We start from the raw sequence: 17,912 nt of genomic DNA, 5'->3' as shown, positions 1-17,912 counted from the left end.
CATATTGGTTTGTATCCTCAAGCCAAGGTGGTACATGAAAAGATGGTCAACGTCACTAGCTGTAAGGGAAAGATAATCAAGCCCACAACGAGATGCGACTTCATCTTTCCACCTAGTAGGAAGGCTATTGTCAAACAATGGAAAAAAATTGACTGCAAGGATGTAGAGAAATGGGACACTTGTGCATCCCTGCTGGGAATGTAAAATGTTAGTGTTGCTTTAGAAAACAGTATGACAACTCCTCCAGTAGTTAAACACAGAATTACCACGTGACTCAGCAATCTGAGGATACACTCAAAAGCATCGAGGTATTAGTACACCCGCATTCATAACAGCATTACTTACAATAGCCAAAAAGTGGAAACAACCCAAGTGTCCATCGATGGATGAATGGATAAACAAAAATGTAGTGTATACACACAATGGAATATAAGTCAGCCTCAAAAGAGAATGAAGTTCTGACACACACTACAACATGGATAAACCCTGAGGACATTATGCTAAGTAAAAAAAAAAAAAAAAAAGACAAAAAAGGACAAACATTTTATGATCCCCCTTCCATGAGATACCTAGAGAAGCCACATTCATAGAAGGAGAAAGCAGAGCGGTGTTGCCAGGGGCAGGGGGAAATGAACGGGAGTTGATATTTAGTGGGTTTCTGTTTGGGAAGATGAAAAAGTTCTGGAGACGGATAGTGGTGATGGTGGTGCCATACTGGGAATGTACTTGATGCCACTGAATTGTACTCTTCAGTTCAGTTCAGTCGCTCAGTCGTGTCCGACTCCTTGTGACCCCATGGACTGCAGCACGCCAGGTCTCCCTGTCCATCACCAATCCCAGAGTTTACCCAAACTCATGTCCATTGAGTCGGTGATGCCATCCAACCATCTCATCCTCTGTCGTCCCCTTCTCCTGCCTTCACTCTTTCCCAGCATCAGGGTCTTTTCCAATGAGTCAGCTCTTCACATCCGGTGGCCAAATTATTGGAGTTTCAGCTTCAACATCAGTCCTTCCAGTGAACACCCGGGACTGATCTCCTTTAGAATGGACTGGTTGGATATCCTTTCAGTCCAAGGGACTCTCAAGAGTCTTCTCCACCACCACAGTTCAAAAGCATCAATTCTTCAGTACTCAGCTTTCTTTACAGTCCAACTCTCACACTTAGAAATGGTTAAAATGGTAAATTTTGTGTTCAAAATAGAATGTATATTTTGTTACAATTCCTTTTAAAAAGAAAAAAAAAGAAGCCAAGATGGCAAGTCATACTTACAAGATGTAGGCGATCACCCCGATGGACCAGCAGTCGACGGCTTTGCTGTAGGGCTTCTGGGCGAGGACTTCAGGAGCTGCGAGACAACAAAGGAGAGAGACAGCCAGACCATTTTAATGACAAGAACATAAGGCGGTCTGGGGGCACCTTTTCACTTTTTTGGTCTGCTACTTGGGCTTAACTTTCGATGATTCTAGAAACTGAGAAGAAACATGCAATCTGATATATTTGTTGACTTCTGTAACTGGACAAAAGGGGAGCGTTCACGTATGTGTGTAACTGGAGGCTGTAAATCAATCAGCACACACTGCACTGGAGATGGTTTACGTCAGTACTGCTCTAAAGCTCAGACCAGACAGAGATGAGGGAATACCCAGTCTGGGGCCCGGGGTGTGACGTCACCTCAAATCAGTTCAAGGAAGCATTTCTGGCCCCCGTCTAGGGTCTTTCTAGGTGCTGTGGGGACAGGCAGGTGAAGCCCCCTCCTCCTGCCTTCATGGAGCTTATAGTCAAGATTAGACTTAAAAGAAGTCTCCAGGGTCGTGCCTCAAGTCTGCTCCTAGTTCCTTCTCTAAGGTTTTGGATGGGTTATTTGTCACTTGTGCCATTTTATTTTCTCATCTGCGAAACAGGAAAAATGCTACTTAATCTCATTTCCTGGTTCTAACACGCTATTCATCAAGACTCGCCTGTCCAGGGCCTTGGTTTATTCTGTATTATTTCCTGTTCCTGGCCTGTGGCTACGGCCCAATGTTGAACAACCCACCGGGTGTATGACACTTAGCACAGTCTGCTGTATGTATTTGTGCAAAGAGTAAACAAATATAGAAAGGGAAGCAAGCCTTCTTCACAAGTAAAACCTCCTTTTTATGCAAACACATCTGGTTGAAGTGTCTAGGATAGACTCTGCAGAAAATTTAAGAAGGTAGAGAAATAGAAATAGCTCCAGGTTACACGGTACTTGTCATAGGCTGAGCTGTGTTCTCTGGGCTGGGGATGCATTAACCCCCTACAACTGCATTGGTGGGAAAGAGCTTAGTTACCATTATGCTGTTTCCCAAGTTACAGGTAGGGGTGCATGGGGCCTCAGAGAGTAGGGCACTTTTCCACAGCATCCAGCTACCAAGAGGCTCTACACCAACTTAAAAGTTAGTGTTTAGTCGCTCAGTCATGGCCGACTCTTTGCCACCCCATGGACTGTAGCCCACCAGGCTCCTCTGTCCATGAAAATCTCCAGGCAAGAATACTGGAGTGGGTTGCCATACTTGGTTTCACCTGAATTAAGCGCCTGGGTCTCATCCTGGTCGTTCGTAAACGTTCTCTACTGTCCTTCCAAGAACTCTGCACCTCAACAGTAAGGAAAATGAGCCTTGGACATGTGCCTTTTCTTTTTGATTTTAACTAATTAACTAACCTTCGGCTGTGCCAGGCCTTCGTTGCTGCTCAGGCTTTTCTCTAGTTGCGGGGAGCGGGGGCGACTCTCTAGTTGCGGAGCAAGGGCTTCTCGCTGCGGTCGCTTCTCTTGTTATGGAGAACGGGCTCTAGAGTGTGTGGGCTCAGTAGTTGTGGCGCATGGGCTTAGCTGCCCTGCGGCACGCGGGATCGTCCTGGAGCAGGGATTAAACCCGGGTCTCCTGCACTGGCAGGCAGATTCTTGAACACTGAGCCACCAGGAAAGCCCTGAGATGTGCCTTTTTGAACAACACCCAGGAGATACGGCTCAGCAGATACTGAACACAATTCAGTCTCATCCTGTTCCTGCTCTTTCCACTGGAACCTACTGACTATGAAGGTGAGCGTTTCTTCAGTCTGGAAGAAAAGCCCTTTTGCAGAAAAACGAACAGGTAAGTCCTCTTACCCTGTTGCAGATACCTTCCTGAGCGAGAGGGAGAGACACAAACTCCTGTGGATGTTTCTGCTTATGATGGTAAGAAATACAGTCCACGGATAACTCCCAAATCTAATTGTAGGTCTCAGCCCCAATTCCTCCAGTCACTTAAAAAAAACTTTTTTTTTTTAACAAGAGCAAAATAAACACATTTCTACATCTTTGCTACATTCACCTTCAACTACAAAGCTAGGGAACCCACCACCTGGAGAAATGGCCCTTGGATAACTGGGAGCTGGCTACAGCCATCGTTTCTTTTCTCCGGAACTGCTCAGAGCCTGTTTCTCAGATACTTCTATTACAGCAATGGATGAAAGGGAGCCATTCCCCACAGTAAACTAATTTAGGAGGTAGGCGGTCTCAGAGCTGATGTTCTAGTCTGAGTGGCCACAAGGGCACAGGTGGTGGTAGGGGGCTGTTTTTGCAAGGAGCTTGTTTTTGAGCCTTCAGGGCCATCCTCGTGGCCTGATGGAAAGTTCAAAAGAAGCAGAAAAGGCTCACAGAGCAATGTCTGATCCAGGTCCACGCATGCATACTAAGTCGCTTTAGTCACGTCCAACTCCTTGTGACCCTATAGACCATAGCCCACCAGGCTCCTCTGTCCACGGGATTCTCCAGGCAAGAATAATGGAGGGGGTTGCCATGCCCTCCTCCAGGGGATCTTCCCGACCCAGGGATCAAACCTGTATCTCTCATGTCTCCTGCCTTGGCAGGCAGATTCTTCACCACTAGTGCCACCTGGGAAGGCCCTGATCCAGCTCCACCTCCCCGCAAAGCTGACAGCAGATGTCAGGAGCACCAAGCAGGTGGGGAGAGGCCCCAGCTTCCACGTCACGTAGTCTGTCAGGCTCTTTTGGGGCACAACAGTGGTGCCCAAACACTCCAGGACACCAAAGGATGAGACCCAGCCCCAGTAAAGCACATTGGACTCCTAGCAAGAGCTAATCCTCCGTGTTCTCCTCCTGAGCACTCCATTCTCACAGTCTTCCAGTTCTATGAATGTGGGAGGAAGAATTCTTTAAAAAAAAAAAAAATCCTCCTCCTCAACATCATCTGTTAGAAAACAGAAAGTACTGGCCACCATCCACTGTTCAGCCAACAAGGGAATAAAGAACACGGTTTCCCTTTTGAAATCCACATGCCTGGGGACACCTGCCCATCAAGCCCTTGGACTGCAGTCTGACAAATTCCGAGACTTGAAAAGCAAGTGGCTGAATTTTATGCAACTTGGAGCATGGATGTTACCGGGGATGTTTAGATTCTTGAAACCACAGATGACACCTAATTTTTTAAAATATGAGATTTCTGTTTAAATAATACACTTTTAACATCAAGTGACGCTTTTTTATTAAAAGACCTGATATAGAACAACTGCAAGGATGTTAGGGAAAAGTTCTAAATGATGGGCATCCACACTGGCGGTGGAACCCTATGTACTTGTACCAAACATGTCTTGTTCTCTTTGACATTGTGTCTTATCTGGGTTCTAGCAACTGCAGCAAAACATAAATACTTTTTAATCAACTGGCACCAGAACCATTTGCCCTCTGGTGAAGTTCTTCATTGCACTTGAACCAAATCCAGAGGGTGAAGCCAGATATCATGCAATATCATGATAAAAAAGACAAAGCAAACTGACTTGGAATTAAAATTCTCACCAACTCAATATATTCTTAAAATTGCATGATGGTGCACACATGAATTGCTTAAATTCTGTTTTCCCTTGAGAACCAAATTCTCTTTTCCTGGAATCAAATGTTCTTTCGGTCATGGTTTGAACAAGCCCACCTAGCTTTAAATGGCTAACTTTTCATCTCATAGTAATTCTTGGAAAAAATAAACTCTCAGGCAATATTCAAAACCTTCTGGACAAATAGACATAGTGATCAAATCATGATGAACCCCTGAAGTCATGGGGGGATATTTTTCCTCCTAGTCTCCATCTGTGTTCTGCACTTGGCTCTATTGTTCTGTCAGCCGGTTTCACTCCTCTGGTCTTTGGCCCTCCTACCCTTCCCCCTCCTACCATTGTGGCTCAGACAGTAAAGAATCTGCCTGAAATGCGGCAGATGCAGGTTCAATCCCTGGGTCGGGAAGATCCCCTGGAGAAGGGAATGGCAACCCACTCCAGTGCTCTTGCTTAACGAATTCCACGGACAGAGGAGCCTGGTGGGCTATACAGTCCATGGGGTCTCAAAGAGTCGGACATGACTGAGTGGCTAACAGTACTCCCACTCCCCTGGTCCCTTTCAAATATAGTGCTGGGAGAATTCCTTTTCTCTGATCTTTTTTTTTTCCCTCTGATCTTTTGAAAGACCAGTTTTCATTCTGAGAATCAGCCAAACTCCCTCATGTTATGTTATCAATCTTATATCATTGGCGAGAACTCACTGTAATTCTAAAAAGTCACAGCACCCAACTTACAAACTTTCAAACAACAATTGAGGGCGATGGCGGGACACTGTCTACCTGGAGCGTCAGGAAGTGAGAGGGTTCTCTGTGCCACTGCCATCCCATCTCACCCCCGGCACCCACAGGAGCTGCCGATTAAGAACTTTTTCATCAAGCAGAAATAATTTTCTCTAATTGTATCCAGCATGATTCACGTGTTGTGGCAGGTTGGCACTGACTCTAGCCACCCCCACACTGTAACTGAGGGCGGCTTTGAATTGAAATAACTTAGCTGGAGCTACTGACAAAGGGCGCAGTCACAGAGAGGCACTGCGGCTTGTCTGCGATGCCATCAGCCCCCAGGCAGAGCAGGAGAGGGCTTGATTTCGAGGCACAGACACAGCAGAAGAGGAAAACTCAAGGGAAAGAATTCCCTGCAAGCCCAATGGTTAGGACTCCATGCTCCTAATACACCAGGTTCCGTCCCTGGTCAGGGAGCTAAGATTTTGCACGCCACATGGTGCAGCCAAAAACAAACCAAAAAAACCTAATTTTTTTCTTTAAAAGACACAAGTTGGGAGGGCACACATGTTCCTCCAGTGCATTTTAAGGCCTGGACCTTGGCGCAGTCAGTGGTCATCAGTGGCAGTAGAGGTGTCCACCCACCCAAAGTGTTGAAGGGACAGATCCAAGATAGGTGGCAGACCCAACCTCCTGATGCATTTTAGGCTTGGCCTAAGTCAGCCTTTTAGAGGTGGAGAGAGTAGGGGTGGGTGTCAGCAGCCCCACCTGGGTGACTTGGATGGAACCTGACAGTTGGATTCCCAGGTCCATTCATCACAGACCTGTAATCCACTAGCCTCCAGCAGGCTCCTATGGTACTTTATCCATCCCTTTACTGCTGTGTGAATCACACTGTCAGCACCAGACTTCATGCTGCTGGAGGCCATCTCTAGACAGTATTTTCAGGTATAGTACATGCTGATTATTCATCAAATGGTGATACAACAGAATCCAACCCACTCCATACACACATGCCATTATTTCTACAGGAAAATGTTTCCCAGGACTTCCCTGGTGGTAGGTGGATACGAATCCACCTGCCAATGCAGGGGACATGGGTTAGATTCCTGGTCCAGGAAGATTCCATATGCTGAGGAGCAACTAAACCTGTGCACCACAAGAAGAGAAGCCACTGCAATGAGAAGCCGAGCGCTGTAACCAAAGAAAGCCTATGTGCAGCTACAAAGACCTAGTGCACCCAAAAAAGAAAATTCCAGAGATGATTTACAAGTAAACTTCGCTGCCTCCAATATTTTCAGTGAGCAGCCATAGGAACCATAAAAAAGGAAAGAAAACATAAAACATAAAAAGAAGACAAATTTTGGGTTGCAAGCCACTGTCATTTGGGAAGTCCCTGTATTATGTACACTGTTGTTCAGTTGCTGAGTCTGACCCTTTGTGACTCCATGGACTGCAGCATGGCAGGCTTCCCTGCCGTGTCAGTGATGCCATCCAGCCATCTCATCCTCTGTTGTCCCCTTCTCTTCCTGCCTTCAATCTTTCTCAGCGTCAGGGTCTTTTCCAGTGAGTCAGCTCTTCACGTCACGTGGCCAAAGTATTGGAACTTCAGGTTCAGCAAAAGTCCTTCCAGTGAAATTTTCTTTAGAATTGACTGGTTTGATCTTCTTGCAAACTAAGGGACTCTCAAGAGTCTTCTTCAGCACCACAGTTCAAAAGCATCAATTCTTCAGTGCTCAGCATTGTTTATGGTCCAACTCTCACATTCATACGTAATTACTGGAAAAACTATAGCTTTGACCAGATCAATTGCTAAATACCTTTCCTTAAGCAAATTATTTCTGACATGAATTTGGAGGATAAAAGAAGCAGAATTATCCCTAATTCTCTGAAAGTGGGTGTTTGTCATTCACCCTGCTCTCCTTTTAAAAGCTTTTCTTGAAGGGATTTCAGAATTATTAATACTAGTTCTAGGGCTAAACAGCAAAAAAGGTAGTCTAGTAAGTGATCTCTCAGAACCTCCTTCCTATATCTTGGGGCTATTAATTCAGATTTTGGGGGGGGTGCTATTCCCAATAGAAACAGTATCCCATCAGCTGAATTTACACCAGTAAATAGAAGTCATCTCCATGTAAGCCACACAGCCTCGGCAGAGCCTCCCACGAGCTCCTGGAAGGATCTGTGGACAGATGTTCCGCCTTCTGAGCCCCAGGCTTACCCCACGCTCTCCAGTGAAACAGTAGGTTCCAAAATGACAATAATTAAATTTACTGTTATGAGACTCACTACCAACCCACTGTGGAAAATTCCACTTGGTGGGAAATGTGTCCTATAAACCAAGCTGTTCTATATTGATTTAGAGCAAGGATTTCTGGTAAAGGGAAGGACTCCAGAGATTTCAAAAAAAGAAAAAGAAAAAGAAAAAGAATTCCAGAAACCTTTCATGTTGTTTTTAAAACAATTAAGTTGCCCATTTTCCTTACTGAATCAGAGAGAGAGAAAAAGGCCTAACCAAGTGGAATTGGAAAAGCGGACAGTGGCTTGTGGGAGTGGGGGCCACAGTCATCAATCCTCAGGCTCTAATAAAACAGAAGAGGAATTTTCCCTTTTCCTGCATCCAAGGATGTGCTGCAGAGAGAGGGGAGACTGAGACCTCGCCGTGTTGCCACGTTCATGTTCAAGGTGATTTGTTTCCTCCATGGATGTCTGAGGACCACTCCTCTCCATAGGTCAAAGATGACCACTTCTTGGGGAGAAGAGGGGCGCTGGCAGGAGGGGGTAGCCCAAGGTGGCAGGAGCAGCCCTCAATGCCGGAAAAGAAGAGCCAGTGGTCCAGAACCACAGTGGGGGTGCTTCTTCTTATTCAATCGCTTAACGGGTTGCATCCCACTTCAGGCACTGGCCTATAGGTGACCGCAGCATAGCTGGCCCCTGCCCCCAGGGCACACCTGTTCTCTGAGTCATTGAGGGTACACACAAGCCTCAGCCACCTTCCTAAGGACGATGATTATACTCAGACAAGATCATGGCAGGTTTGAGAGGTGGTGTTGATTTTTAACTTTAACTCATTTGAAATCCAGCTCTGAAGATACTGAAGTTACTCTAAAGTGAAAGTGTTAGTTCCTCAGTCCTGTCTGACTCTTTTGTGACCCCATGGACTGCAGCCTGCCAGACTCTTCTGTCCCTGGGATTCTCCAGGCAAGAATACTGGAGTGGGTTGCCATCTCCCTTCTCCAGGGGAATCTTCCTGACCCGGGATTGAACCCAGGCCTCCTACATTGCAGGCAGATTCTTTATAGTCTGAGCCACCAGGGAAGCCTTAAAAATATTCAAGGAAAAAAATAAATTACCTCCAATAGTCAAATGAAAAATAAGGTGAAAATAGACAGTGAAAGATACAACCGGGGAAAGAAATTGCTGTGGCCAGTGGTGTTGTAAGAATATGCCTTCATGTTGTACTGTAAGAAAAAAGTAATAGGTGTAGAGATAAAAGAGTAGGAGAGGTCTGAAGGATGTGGAATGGTTGCCAGGATTTAGGTTCTCGTAACAGAAAATGACTTTAGTTGCCTGGATATAAGAAGTTTTAAATAGCTGGGTACATTGGCTTTTCAGTGAAAGAAACCTAGGCTCTACCATTTACTGCATGTGTGGACATGGGTAAGTCCCTTAATCTTTCTCAGCCTCCATTTTGCTCATCTGTAAAATGGGAACATCAATAGAGCCCAACTTTGAGGACTGTTACGAGGCTTAAAGGAAATAAGCAGCACATAACTTATGGGTATAATTAGTAGTTATTACGTAAGGAAGAGAAGTTGGTAAGATCAAGGGAGCAAAAGGAATGTAGGCTTTATCACTTTCTAGAATTAAGGCTGGATAGATTCCTGATATCATGTAGCACTTTCCTTTGATTCTAGCTTAACATAATGGAAATGATTCATAAAGGAAGATTTCCACCCTTTTGATGAAAACCCTCAAAAGTCAGGACTGAGCCAGGCTCACACAAGACTGGAAGGGCAGGTCGGGAGACCTCGAGTCTTAGAGCTGGCAGGAGCCAGGTGGACCCTTTGTTCATCTAGTTAGGGATCCCTGTGGTCACCTCATCACCAGCACATTTACATCATCCCCTCTTGGTGCAACACCAGCCCTGACCCAGTAACAGGAACAGCCTGTTCATCACGGCGGACTGACAGTGCTGTGAGCATGAGGACCACTTTTCCTGGTATCAGAGATCCATGCGATGGCCGGGGACTCTGGCTGTGAGTGACACCTTCACGGCTCTGCGTCTACTGAGGGAAGGACAGACTGAGCTCCTTCCACATTCCCCCCCCCAGCCCCCACCTCCCCTACACCCACCCTCTCCTACCTCCAGGCCAGGGGTCATCAAGGTTTCTATCTCCATCGCCCTGAGCCCTCCTCATCCTTTAAGCAGTGACAAGGGTGCAAAGCCCAGTTCTAACCAGTTCTTGCTTTCATGGGCCTCAGTGTTAATTCTTTTTTAAAGAAGGCTGAAAATTATTCTGGAAGACTGGTTATAAAAATGCATATATCCTAATTTTTTCCCCTAAGTTTTCCTTTATTGAAATATAGTTGATTTATAATGTTGTATTAGTTTCTGGTATATGGCAAAATGATTCAGTTATATATGTGTGTGTGTGTATTATTTTTCATATTCTTTTATACTATTGTTTCTTACAGGATATTGAATACAGTCCCCTGTGCTATGCAGTAGGACCTTGTTGTATACCTGATTTATATATAGTAGTTTGGATCTGATAATCCAAACTGGTAACTAATCCCTCCCCCAAGCTTCTTCCTTGGTAACCGTAAGTTTGTTTTCTACATCAATGAGTCTGTTTTGTAAGTAACTTCATTTGTGTCACATTTTAGATTCCACACTTAAGTGACATCACATGTTGGTATTTACCTTTGTCTGATTTACTTTACTTAGTATGATAAGCTCTAGGTCCATCCATCCACGCTGTTGAAAATGGCATTATTTCATTCTTTTTACGGTTGAGTCTGGGCTGGAAGAAGCACAAGCTGGGATCAAGATTGCTGGGAGAAATATCAAGAACCTCAGATATGCAGATGACACCACCCTTATGGCAGAAAGTGAAGAGGAACTAAAGAGCCTCTTGATGAAAGCGAAAGAGGAAAGTGAAAAAGTTGGCTTAAAGCTCAACATTCAGAAAATGAAGATCATGGCATCCGATCCCATCACTTCATGGCAAAAAAATGGGGAAACAGTGGAAACAGTGTCAGACTTTATTTTTTGGGCTCCAAAATCTGCAGATGGTGACTGCAGCCATGAAATTAAAAGACGCTTACTCCTTGGAAGGAAAGTTATGACCAACCTAGATAGCGTATTCAAAAGCAGAGACATTACTTTGCCAACAAAGGTCTGTCTAGTCAAGGCTATGGTTTTTCCAGTGGTCATGTATGGATGTGGTAGTTGGACTGTGAAGAAAGCTGAGCACCGAAGAATTGATGCTTTTGAACTGTGGTGTTGGAGAAGACTCTTGAGAGTCCCTTGGACTGCAAGGAGATCCAACCAGTCCATTCTAAAGGAGATCAGTCCTGGGTGTTCTTTGGAAGGAATGATGCTAAAGCTGAAACTCCAGTACCTTGGCCACCTCATGCGAAGAGCTGACTCATTGGAAAAGACTCTGATGCTGGGAGGGATTGGGAGCAGGAGGAGAAGGGGACAACAGAGGATGAGATGGCTGGATGGCATCACTGACTCAACAGACGTGGGTTTGGGTGAACTCCGGGAGTTGGTGAAGGACAGGGAAGCCTGGCGTGCTGCAATTCATGGGGTTGCAAAGAGTCAGACATGGCTGAGTGACTGAACTGAACTGAGTATTCCACTGTTTGTGTATGTATACATATGTATATACACACCACATCTTTATTTATTCGTCTGTTGATGGACACTGAGGTTGCTCCCCTGTCTTGTTATTGTGAATGGTGCTACTGTGAACACTGGTGTGCACTGCTTAATTCTCTGGAATGTGTTAAACTGCTGCCACATGAGCCATTTCTGAGATAGAGCTGATGGCACCCTCAGAGCAGTGGCACCTCTACCTGTCTTTGAATGAGCTTCTGTTTTTTGAAAATGAACTTGAAACATCCAACCTACTATGTAGCCTATGACATCAGCAGACAGATAGGCAGGCAGACGGGCAACCTGCCAGTCTATGGCTTAGTCTAAGGTTCATCTGTCGCTCCCTGTGGCTGACCTTGCTGAAGTCCCATACATTAAATGGCACAGTATTTGCATATTATTTACAATATTCTCCTACAAACTTCAAATCATCTCTAGATGACCTGTAAAACCTTATACAATGTTAAGGCTGTATAAATCATTGCTGATAAGCAGCAAATTCAAGTTTTGCTTTTTTGGAGCTTCTTCGCAATTAAAAAATATTTTTGATCTGCATGTGGTTGAATTCAAGAATGTGGAATCTGTGGATCCAGATGGCCAACTGTAATGTTATGGATGTATGTCCCAGGACACTTGAACCAAGTCTTCCTGTCCCTGAGGAATCTCCACAGGTGGTGAGAAGGGTCACAGCAACTCTGCTGGTGGATAAATGGATAGAGCCTTAAACCAAACTGCAATATAGTTCCAAAGGGTTAGTGACATCTGTGTGTCATCGAGGTGGCAAGGAGGACTTCACTGAAACAGTGGGAGATACAAACCACTATATATAAAATAGGCAACCAACAAAGACCTACTGGATAGCCCAGGGAATTCAGCTCAATATCTTCTAATAACCTATAAGGGGAAAGAATCTGAATAAGAATAGATATTAATACATGGATATAGACGGGCTTCCCTGGTAACACAGTGGTATAGAATTTGCCTGCAGTGCAGGAGACCCAGGTTCGGTCCCTGGGCCGGGAAGATCTCCTGGAGAAGGGTGTGACAACCTACTCTACTGCTCTTGCCTGGAGAATCCCGTGGGCAGAGGAGCCTGGCAGGCTGAGTCCATAGGGTCCCACAGAGTCGGACATGGCTGAACAGACCAAGCAGCAGCAGCACCGGCAGATATAGAGGGGCTTTCCCAGGCGGCGCTCGTGGTAAAGAGCCTGCCTGCCAGTGCTAGAGACACAAAAGACGCGGGTTAGATCGCTGGGTCAGGAAGATCCCCTGGAGAAGGAAATGGCAGCCCACTCCAGTATTCTTGCCTGGAGAATCCCATGGACAGAGGAGCCTGGTGGGCGATAGTCCTTGGGGTTGCAGAGTCGGGCACTACTGAATCGACTTAGCATGCACGCATACATAGATATGTGTAACTGAACCACTTTGCTGTACACCTGAAACTAACACATTGTAAATAAAAACATAGTGGGAGAGAAAGAGGACATTTCTTCCCAGTAGTGACCTGTTCAGACACAGTAAATAAAATTCTAAAGATCAAGGAAAATAAGATTCAGGCGTATATATCAGAGGAGAATCCAGCCTCGGAGAGAGCTGCAGTACAAAGAGGAGGCAGTATTGAACAAGTTTACTCAGATCTGCTTCCTGCCAGTAGAATTTTCAGCAGGAGGGGTATTCAAAAAGAAAAAACCCTCAGTGAGGGGCTTTACTGTGAGTATAATGTTGCTTCACCTGGATTTAAAGTATTGCAATCTGGATTGTTGGCAAACAAAAACACAGCTGAAATACAGAATCCTTCCTTGCTGGTGGTTTGTCTTCAGCCCGAAGTTGCACAAGTCAGGAGGAGCAGAAGGTTCTCGGGACAGCTTGTTCTCATTGTGCTGGTTATAGGTTCCCTAGCTCTTTCTCCTCCTCTTTTCAAGTCGTAATTCACTAAAAATGCATCACAGACGAGCAGCTCACTTGGATTTTCCTAGTCGCTTCTTGAATTTTACCACAGGCATGAAGAGTCTCCATTAAAGCGCCATCCTGGTTTCTCATTACCAGTCTGACTGGAGCTGAGTTACTATTCAAATGCTCCCGAAGCCAAAATGTGGCTGGTGGGAGTCAGGGAAAGAACGGGAAGGGAGTGGAAAACAGGGAGGGTGACTGGTATCTGGTGTTTTCAAATGTGGGAGAGACCTGGAACTCAGCGCAACAGAGGAAGAAAAACGTTCTGAGTAAGGCATTTCAGAGCACGGTGGCATGGAGAGCCCCGTAGCATGTTCCCTGCAGGTGGTCCCAAGATTCTGCCTCTGCCCTAAGGGGTTTGTGACCACAGCCAGATGGCTCCTTTGCACTGAAGCCCTCCTCGCTTCTGAAATCTGACGAGCTATACACTTCAACACGAAGAAGACTGTTACACTCATTTCAATGTTTTGGTCTATAATCATTCAAAGGGAAAAAAAAAAAAAAGAGTAAATTCCAAAACGTGGCAGAGCTTCTTTCCACTCTATCACCGCAAAAATGGTATCAGTTCAGAAACCATGAAATTCCATCCCAGGATTCAAGTATTGAGAGAGGAGCTGTGAAGGAATTCCAGGATGGAGACTGCTTCACAGTTTTAAGAGGGATTTAGTGGGGGCGGGGACTCTTCCAGGGCAGGGCTGCGTTCCCTCTGCTTGTGTTCTGCTCATGACCTTTTGCCCTCACCCATATTCACTGTCAAGGGCTAAAAGTCTTGCCCTAAAACTCTCCCCACGTGCGGGGTTGGGGGCTGTTCTCTCCGACAAGTGGGGTCTGGGTGCAGCGTCCAGTGTGAAACAGTTGCTGTTGGTTGTCACTGAGCAGCTGCTGAGAGCGAAGGAAAGAGGAAGGTCTTATCTGGACCTTCCACTCAGTCATCTGCGTGACAATTTATCAGTTACAGAAAATCCTGTTTCAACGCTAACAGTCTGAGAGGGTGAGAACAATGATGTAATGCTCAGAGACGTGTGCTAAAATTTAAGTGAACAACAAGTAAAGCCCCAGCTCTCTGGGAGAGAATGACCACACAGAAGAGTGAAGATGAAACCATCAGGAACAGAGGATCCATGAGGAAAGATTAAAGGAACCAAGCGGCTTAGCTTGCTAAGAGACGGATGATGTCAACTTAATTGAAGTTCTTTCTTGTGTGTTCTGAATGAAGATGGGGAAAAAAAAGACGGTCAAATTTCCTTGACACACACATATTTATACGCTAAAGGATACTAAGTCAGATGTCTGTAGAAATAACAGGATGGTAGAACCAGAAAAAAGGTCACAGAGGTCAATCTGTAAGCATCTTTTGACAGGAAAAATCTCCCAGTAGGAAAGTTCTCTGCAGGTGGCCCCTCTGTCTTGCCTCATCACTAACCTTAAACAAGATGCCCCCATGCTGTCTTCATCTCCGGCCCTGGCACACCTTACTAATCTTTTGTTCACACAGTCCTTTGCCTACATTGTTGGTTCTTTCACAGATCAAAGCAGCAGAAATGAACACTAAGGAACTGACAGAGGACCAGATCTCTTCCCTAGCTTCTCTTCAGCAATCTTGCAAACAAACTGCGTGAACAAGATAACACCTGAAGAAAGACCAGGAGGAGGTGACCAGCCAGCACACAAGTGCGTATGCAGTGGAGGAAGGTGATGACTGGCCCCCTGCCTCAGTGATTCACAAGAAGACTTCCCTGTTTCCCTTAAAAACTTTCATGGCAGAGCAGAATCTTGGGAGGTGGTTTTGTGGGGACCCTGAGTCCACCATCTCCCCAGATTGCTGGTGTTCTGATTAGAGGTACCTTTCCTTTCTATCAACGTGAGTACCGTTTTTGTAAGTGGTGAGCAGTGGAACCTGATTTGATAATCAGTTCAGCAGGCTTATTTTACAAATAAGAAACTGAGAACCCAAGAGTTTAAGGGATGGCTCAGGCTTTCCTCGGAGAAGGCAGTGGCACCCCACTTCAGTACTCTTGCCTGGAAAATCCCATGGACGGAGGAGCCTAGTGGGCTGCAGTCCATGGGGTTGCTAGGAGTCGGACACGACTGAGCGACTTCACTTTCACTTTTCACTTTCATGCATCGGAGAAGGCAATGGCAACCCACTCCAGTGTTCTTGCCTGGAGAATCCCAGGGACGGGGGAGCTTGGTGGGCTGCTGTCTATGGGGTCACACAGAGTCGGACACGACTGAAGCGACTTAGCAGCAGCAGACCTTCCTTACAAGTAACCAGTGGCAGAGATAGAATCTCACATTCAAGACCCCCTGTGGTGATGGCCACCAACTACAGGCTGGGCAGCTTTGAGAGCAGGTCTTCATCCCAACATGAAAAAAATCCCCGGTTTCCAAGATCTCATCCAAACCCCAAGTTCCTCATCAAGTTTTCACAATGCAATGATCTCATGAATTAAAAAAATTCCTCTAACAGTGAAAAAATATGCCAAGAATGCTGACCAACTGTTCTCCATTTCCATTTAGAGGGGAACACACGAAACTTGTCTAAACGATTTCAGACATGTTAAGCCAGGGATAGACCAAAGCCTTCAGCAATGTCTCTGCAGGCAACTAAGTTAGAGAAGAGACTGGAATGCCTCCTTCTTCACAGTTTAAGTAACATCACAGTAAGGTACCTTCTAAAGGACCAAGAAATAGTTCTGCTTATAAACACAATGACAGCTCAGACAGGCTTCTCTCCTTATTTCTGAGGAACATGCAATAATGAAAAAGTGGTTCCTGGTATGTATTCCACATGGAAGACTGCAAAGTGAGGGATCCTCACTCAAACAGCTTGATGGAAAAAGAAAGTCTCATGGAGCTCAAAGGCAAACATCAGAGAGCACCACCAAGCACCACGCCTGCCTTTTTGCCCTTTTGAAAATGAAGCTTGCAACCTCTGAAAAAGAAAGACTGTTCTCTCGAAGAATCAGTAAGAGCACAGGCTTGCCCTCTGGTGAAGCACTTCTTCACCTAATCCAGAGACAAAGGTTCAAAGTTCTCTTAAAAGAACTTAATTTTCCAATAGAATTTCCCCCATAGAATCTGAGAAGTCACACCAGTGTGCAAACAGCAATTATCTAGAAGTCAAACATCGGCTTTTCCCACCAAACAGAAGTACCTTTGTCATCTCTAGCCTCTCATCAATTACACGACTGATACGAACGCTCTCCGTGACTTATTGCTTCTGTTTAGTGATTCAGGAGAGCTCGTTGGTATTTTAATTAATGCAGCAGAGCGAGTCGCATAAGCAATGTTGCAAACTTTTCAGCTCTGACTCTCATTTCTTATTGGCGGTGCCAAGGGGAATGTTACATTTGGCTCAATTAAATGGATTCCAAATCCAGGTCAGCACCATATTGACGGTCACCTTGTTACCGAGGAGCTGATCGCTACCAGACAGCCTGATGTTTCTCCTAAATTCTCTCCAAGGACTTATTAATGTATGTCTGCACTCCAAGCCAAGTGAGTCTGCTCATCCCCCCAGACCCTGTGTACCTGAAGTCATTCACAACCCTGGACCTTTGTTCTCCTGCTTGCCTGCATCCATCACTCCCTTCATCTTGGCCCAGCTTCTACCCTGCCTTCAAATCCTGCCTCCTCTATGAGTCTCCTCCCTTGTGGTTCTAGCCCTCACCCATCCCCCTCTCACCCATACTACGAGGTTGCTTCTGAAATGTCAGTTACTAGATACTGCAAACATGGTCCCTTATATGGGTCCATGTTGCCCACTGGCCATCATGTACTGGAGCAGCCCCAGGTGTCAATAGAGCCCTAGGGGCTGCCTGCAGTAGGAATGCAATACACCAAAACACCAATATGGAGATTCCCGCAATCCTGTCACCAGTGACCTGACACCCAGCCCAGGCCCAGGTGCCTTATCCAGGCTGTGTAAGGACCTCGTGGCTTCCCTGCTAACTCAGCAGTAAAGAATCTGCCTGCCAGCGCAGGAGACTCGGGTTCCATCTCTGGGTCAGGAAGATCCTCTGGAGCAGGAAAGGGATACCCACTCCACTATTCTTGCCTGGAAAATCCCACGGACAGAGGAGCCTGGCAGGGTCCATGGGGTTGCAAAGGGTCAGACATGACTTAGCGACTGAACAACAACAACAAGGACCCTTAGCAGCTGCTAAGGGTCAAGGGTGAAGTTCAAAGGGCTCAGAATCCTTTGCTTTCTCCCAAGGTACCATGTGTACTGGGATATGTGAGATAGACAGCCATTTTTCCAATATTACTTCATTATTAGAGAACTCATTTAAATTGAAGTAATGACGTTGGTAAAACTATTCAGCTGCAGATTCGTTTAGGTGATAACTGACGCAACCACAAAACAACCGCACCTGCCGACTGAAACCAGCACGGTTGGGAAGGATTCTGCACTAAAGCTGACAGCCGGCCTCTGCTCCTGGCTTGGGCCTGGGGGGGTTCAGGACCCCCAGGATGGGCAGCAGGAGAATGGTACTCTCTTCCTT

General features: G+C 45.8%; 1 protein-coding gene across 2 annotated transcripts in view; it reads right to left on the bottom strand.

Annotated features, from left to right (window-relative positions):
• CAMK1D (calcium/calmodulin dependent protein kinase ID) overlaps positions 1-17,912 on the bottom strand; it is a 393,621-nt gene that overhangs the window by 35,737 nt on the left and 339,972 nt on the right. For both annotated transcript variants that reach the window (XM_018057012.1, XM_018057013.1), the window contains exon 6: positions 1,271-1,346. In XM_018057012.1, the coding sequence (XP_017912501.1) occupies positions 1,271-1,346 (76 nt within the window). The remainder of the gene's footprint in view (positions 1-1,270; positions 1,347-17,912) is intronic.

This window comes from Capra hircus, chromosome 13 (genome assembly GCF_001704415.2).
Source record: "Capra hircus breed San Clemente chromosome 13, ASM170441v1, whole genome shotgun sequence".
Classification (NCBI taxonomy): domain Eukaryota; kingdom Metazoa; phylum Chordata; class Mammalia; order Artiodactyla; family Bovidae; genus Capra; species Capra hircus.
Note: the sequence above shows the minus strand (reverse complement) of the source record. Positions and strands in the feature narration are given on the sequence as shown.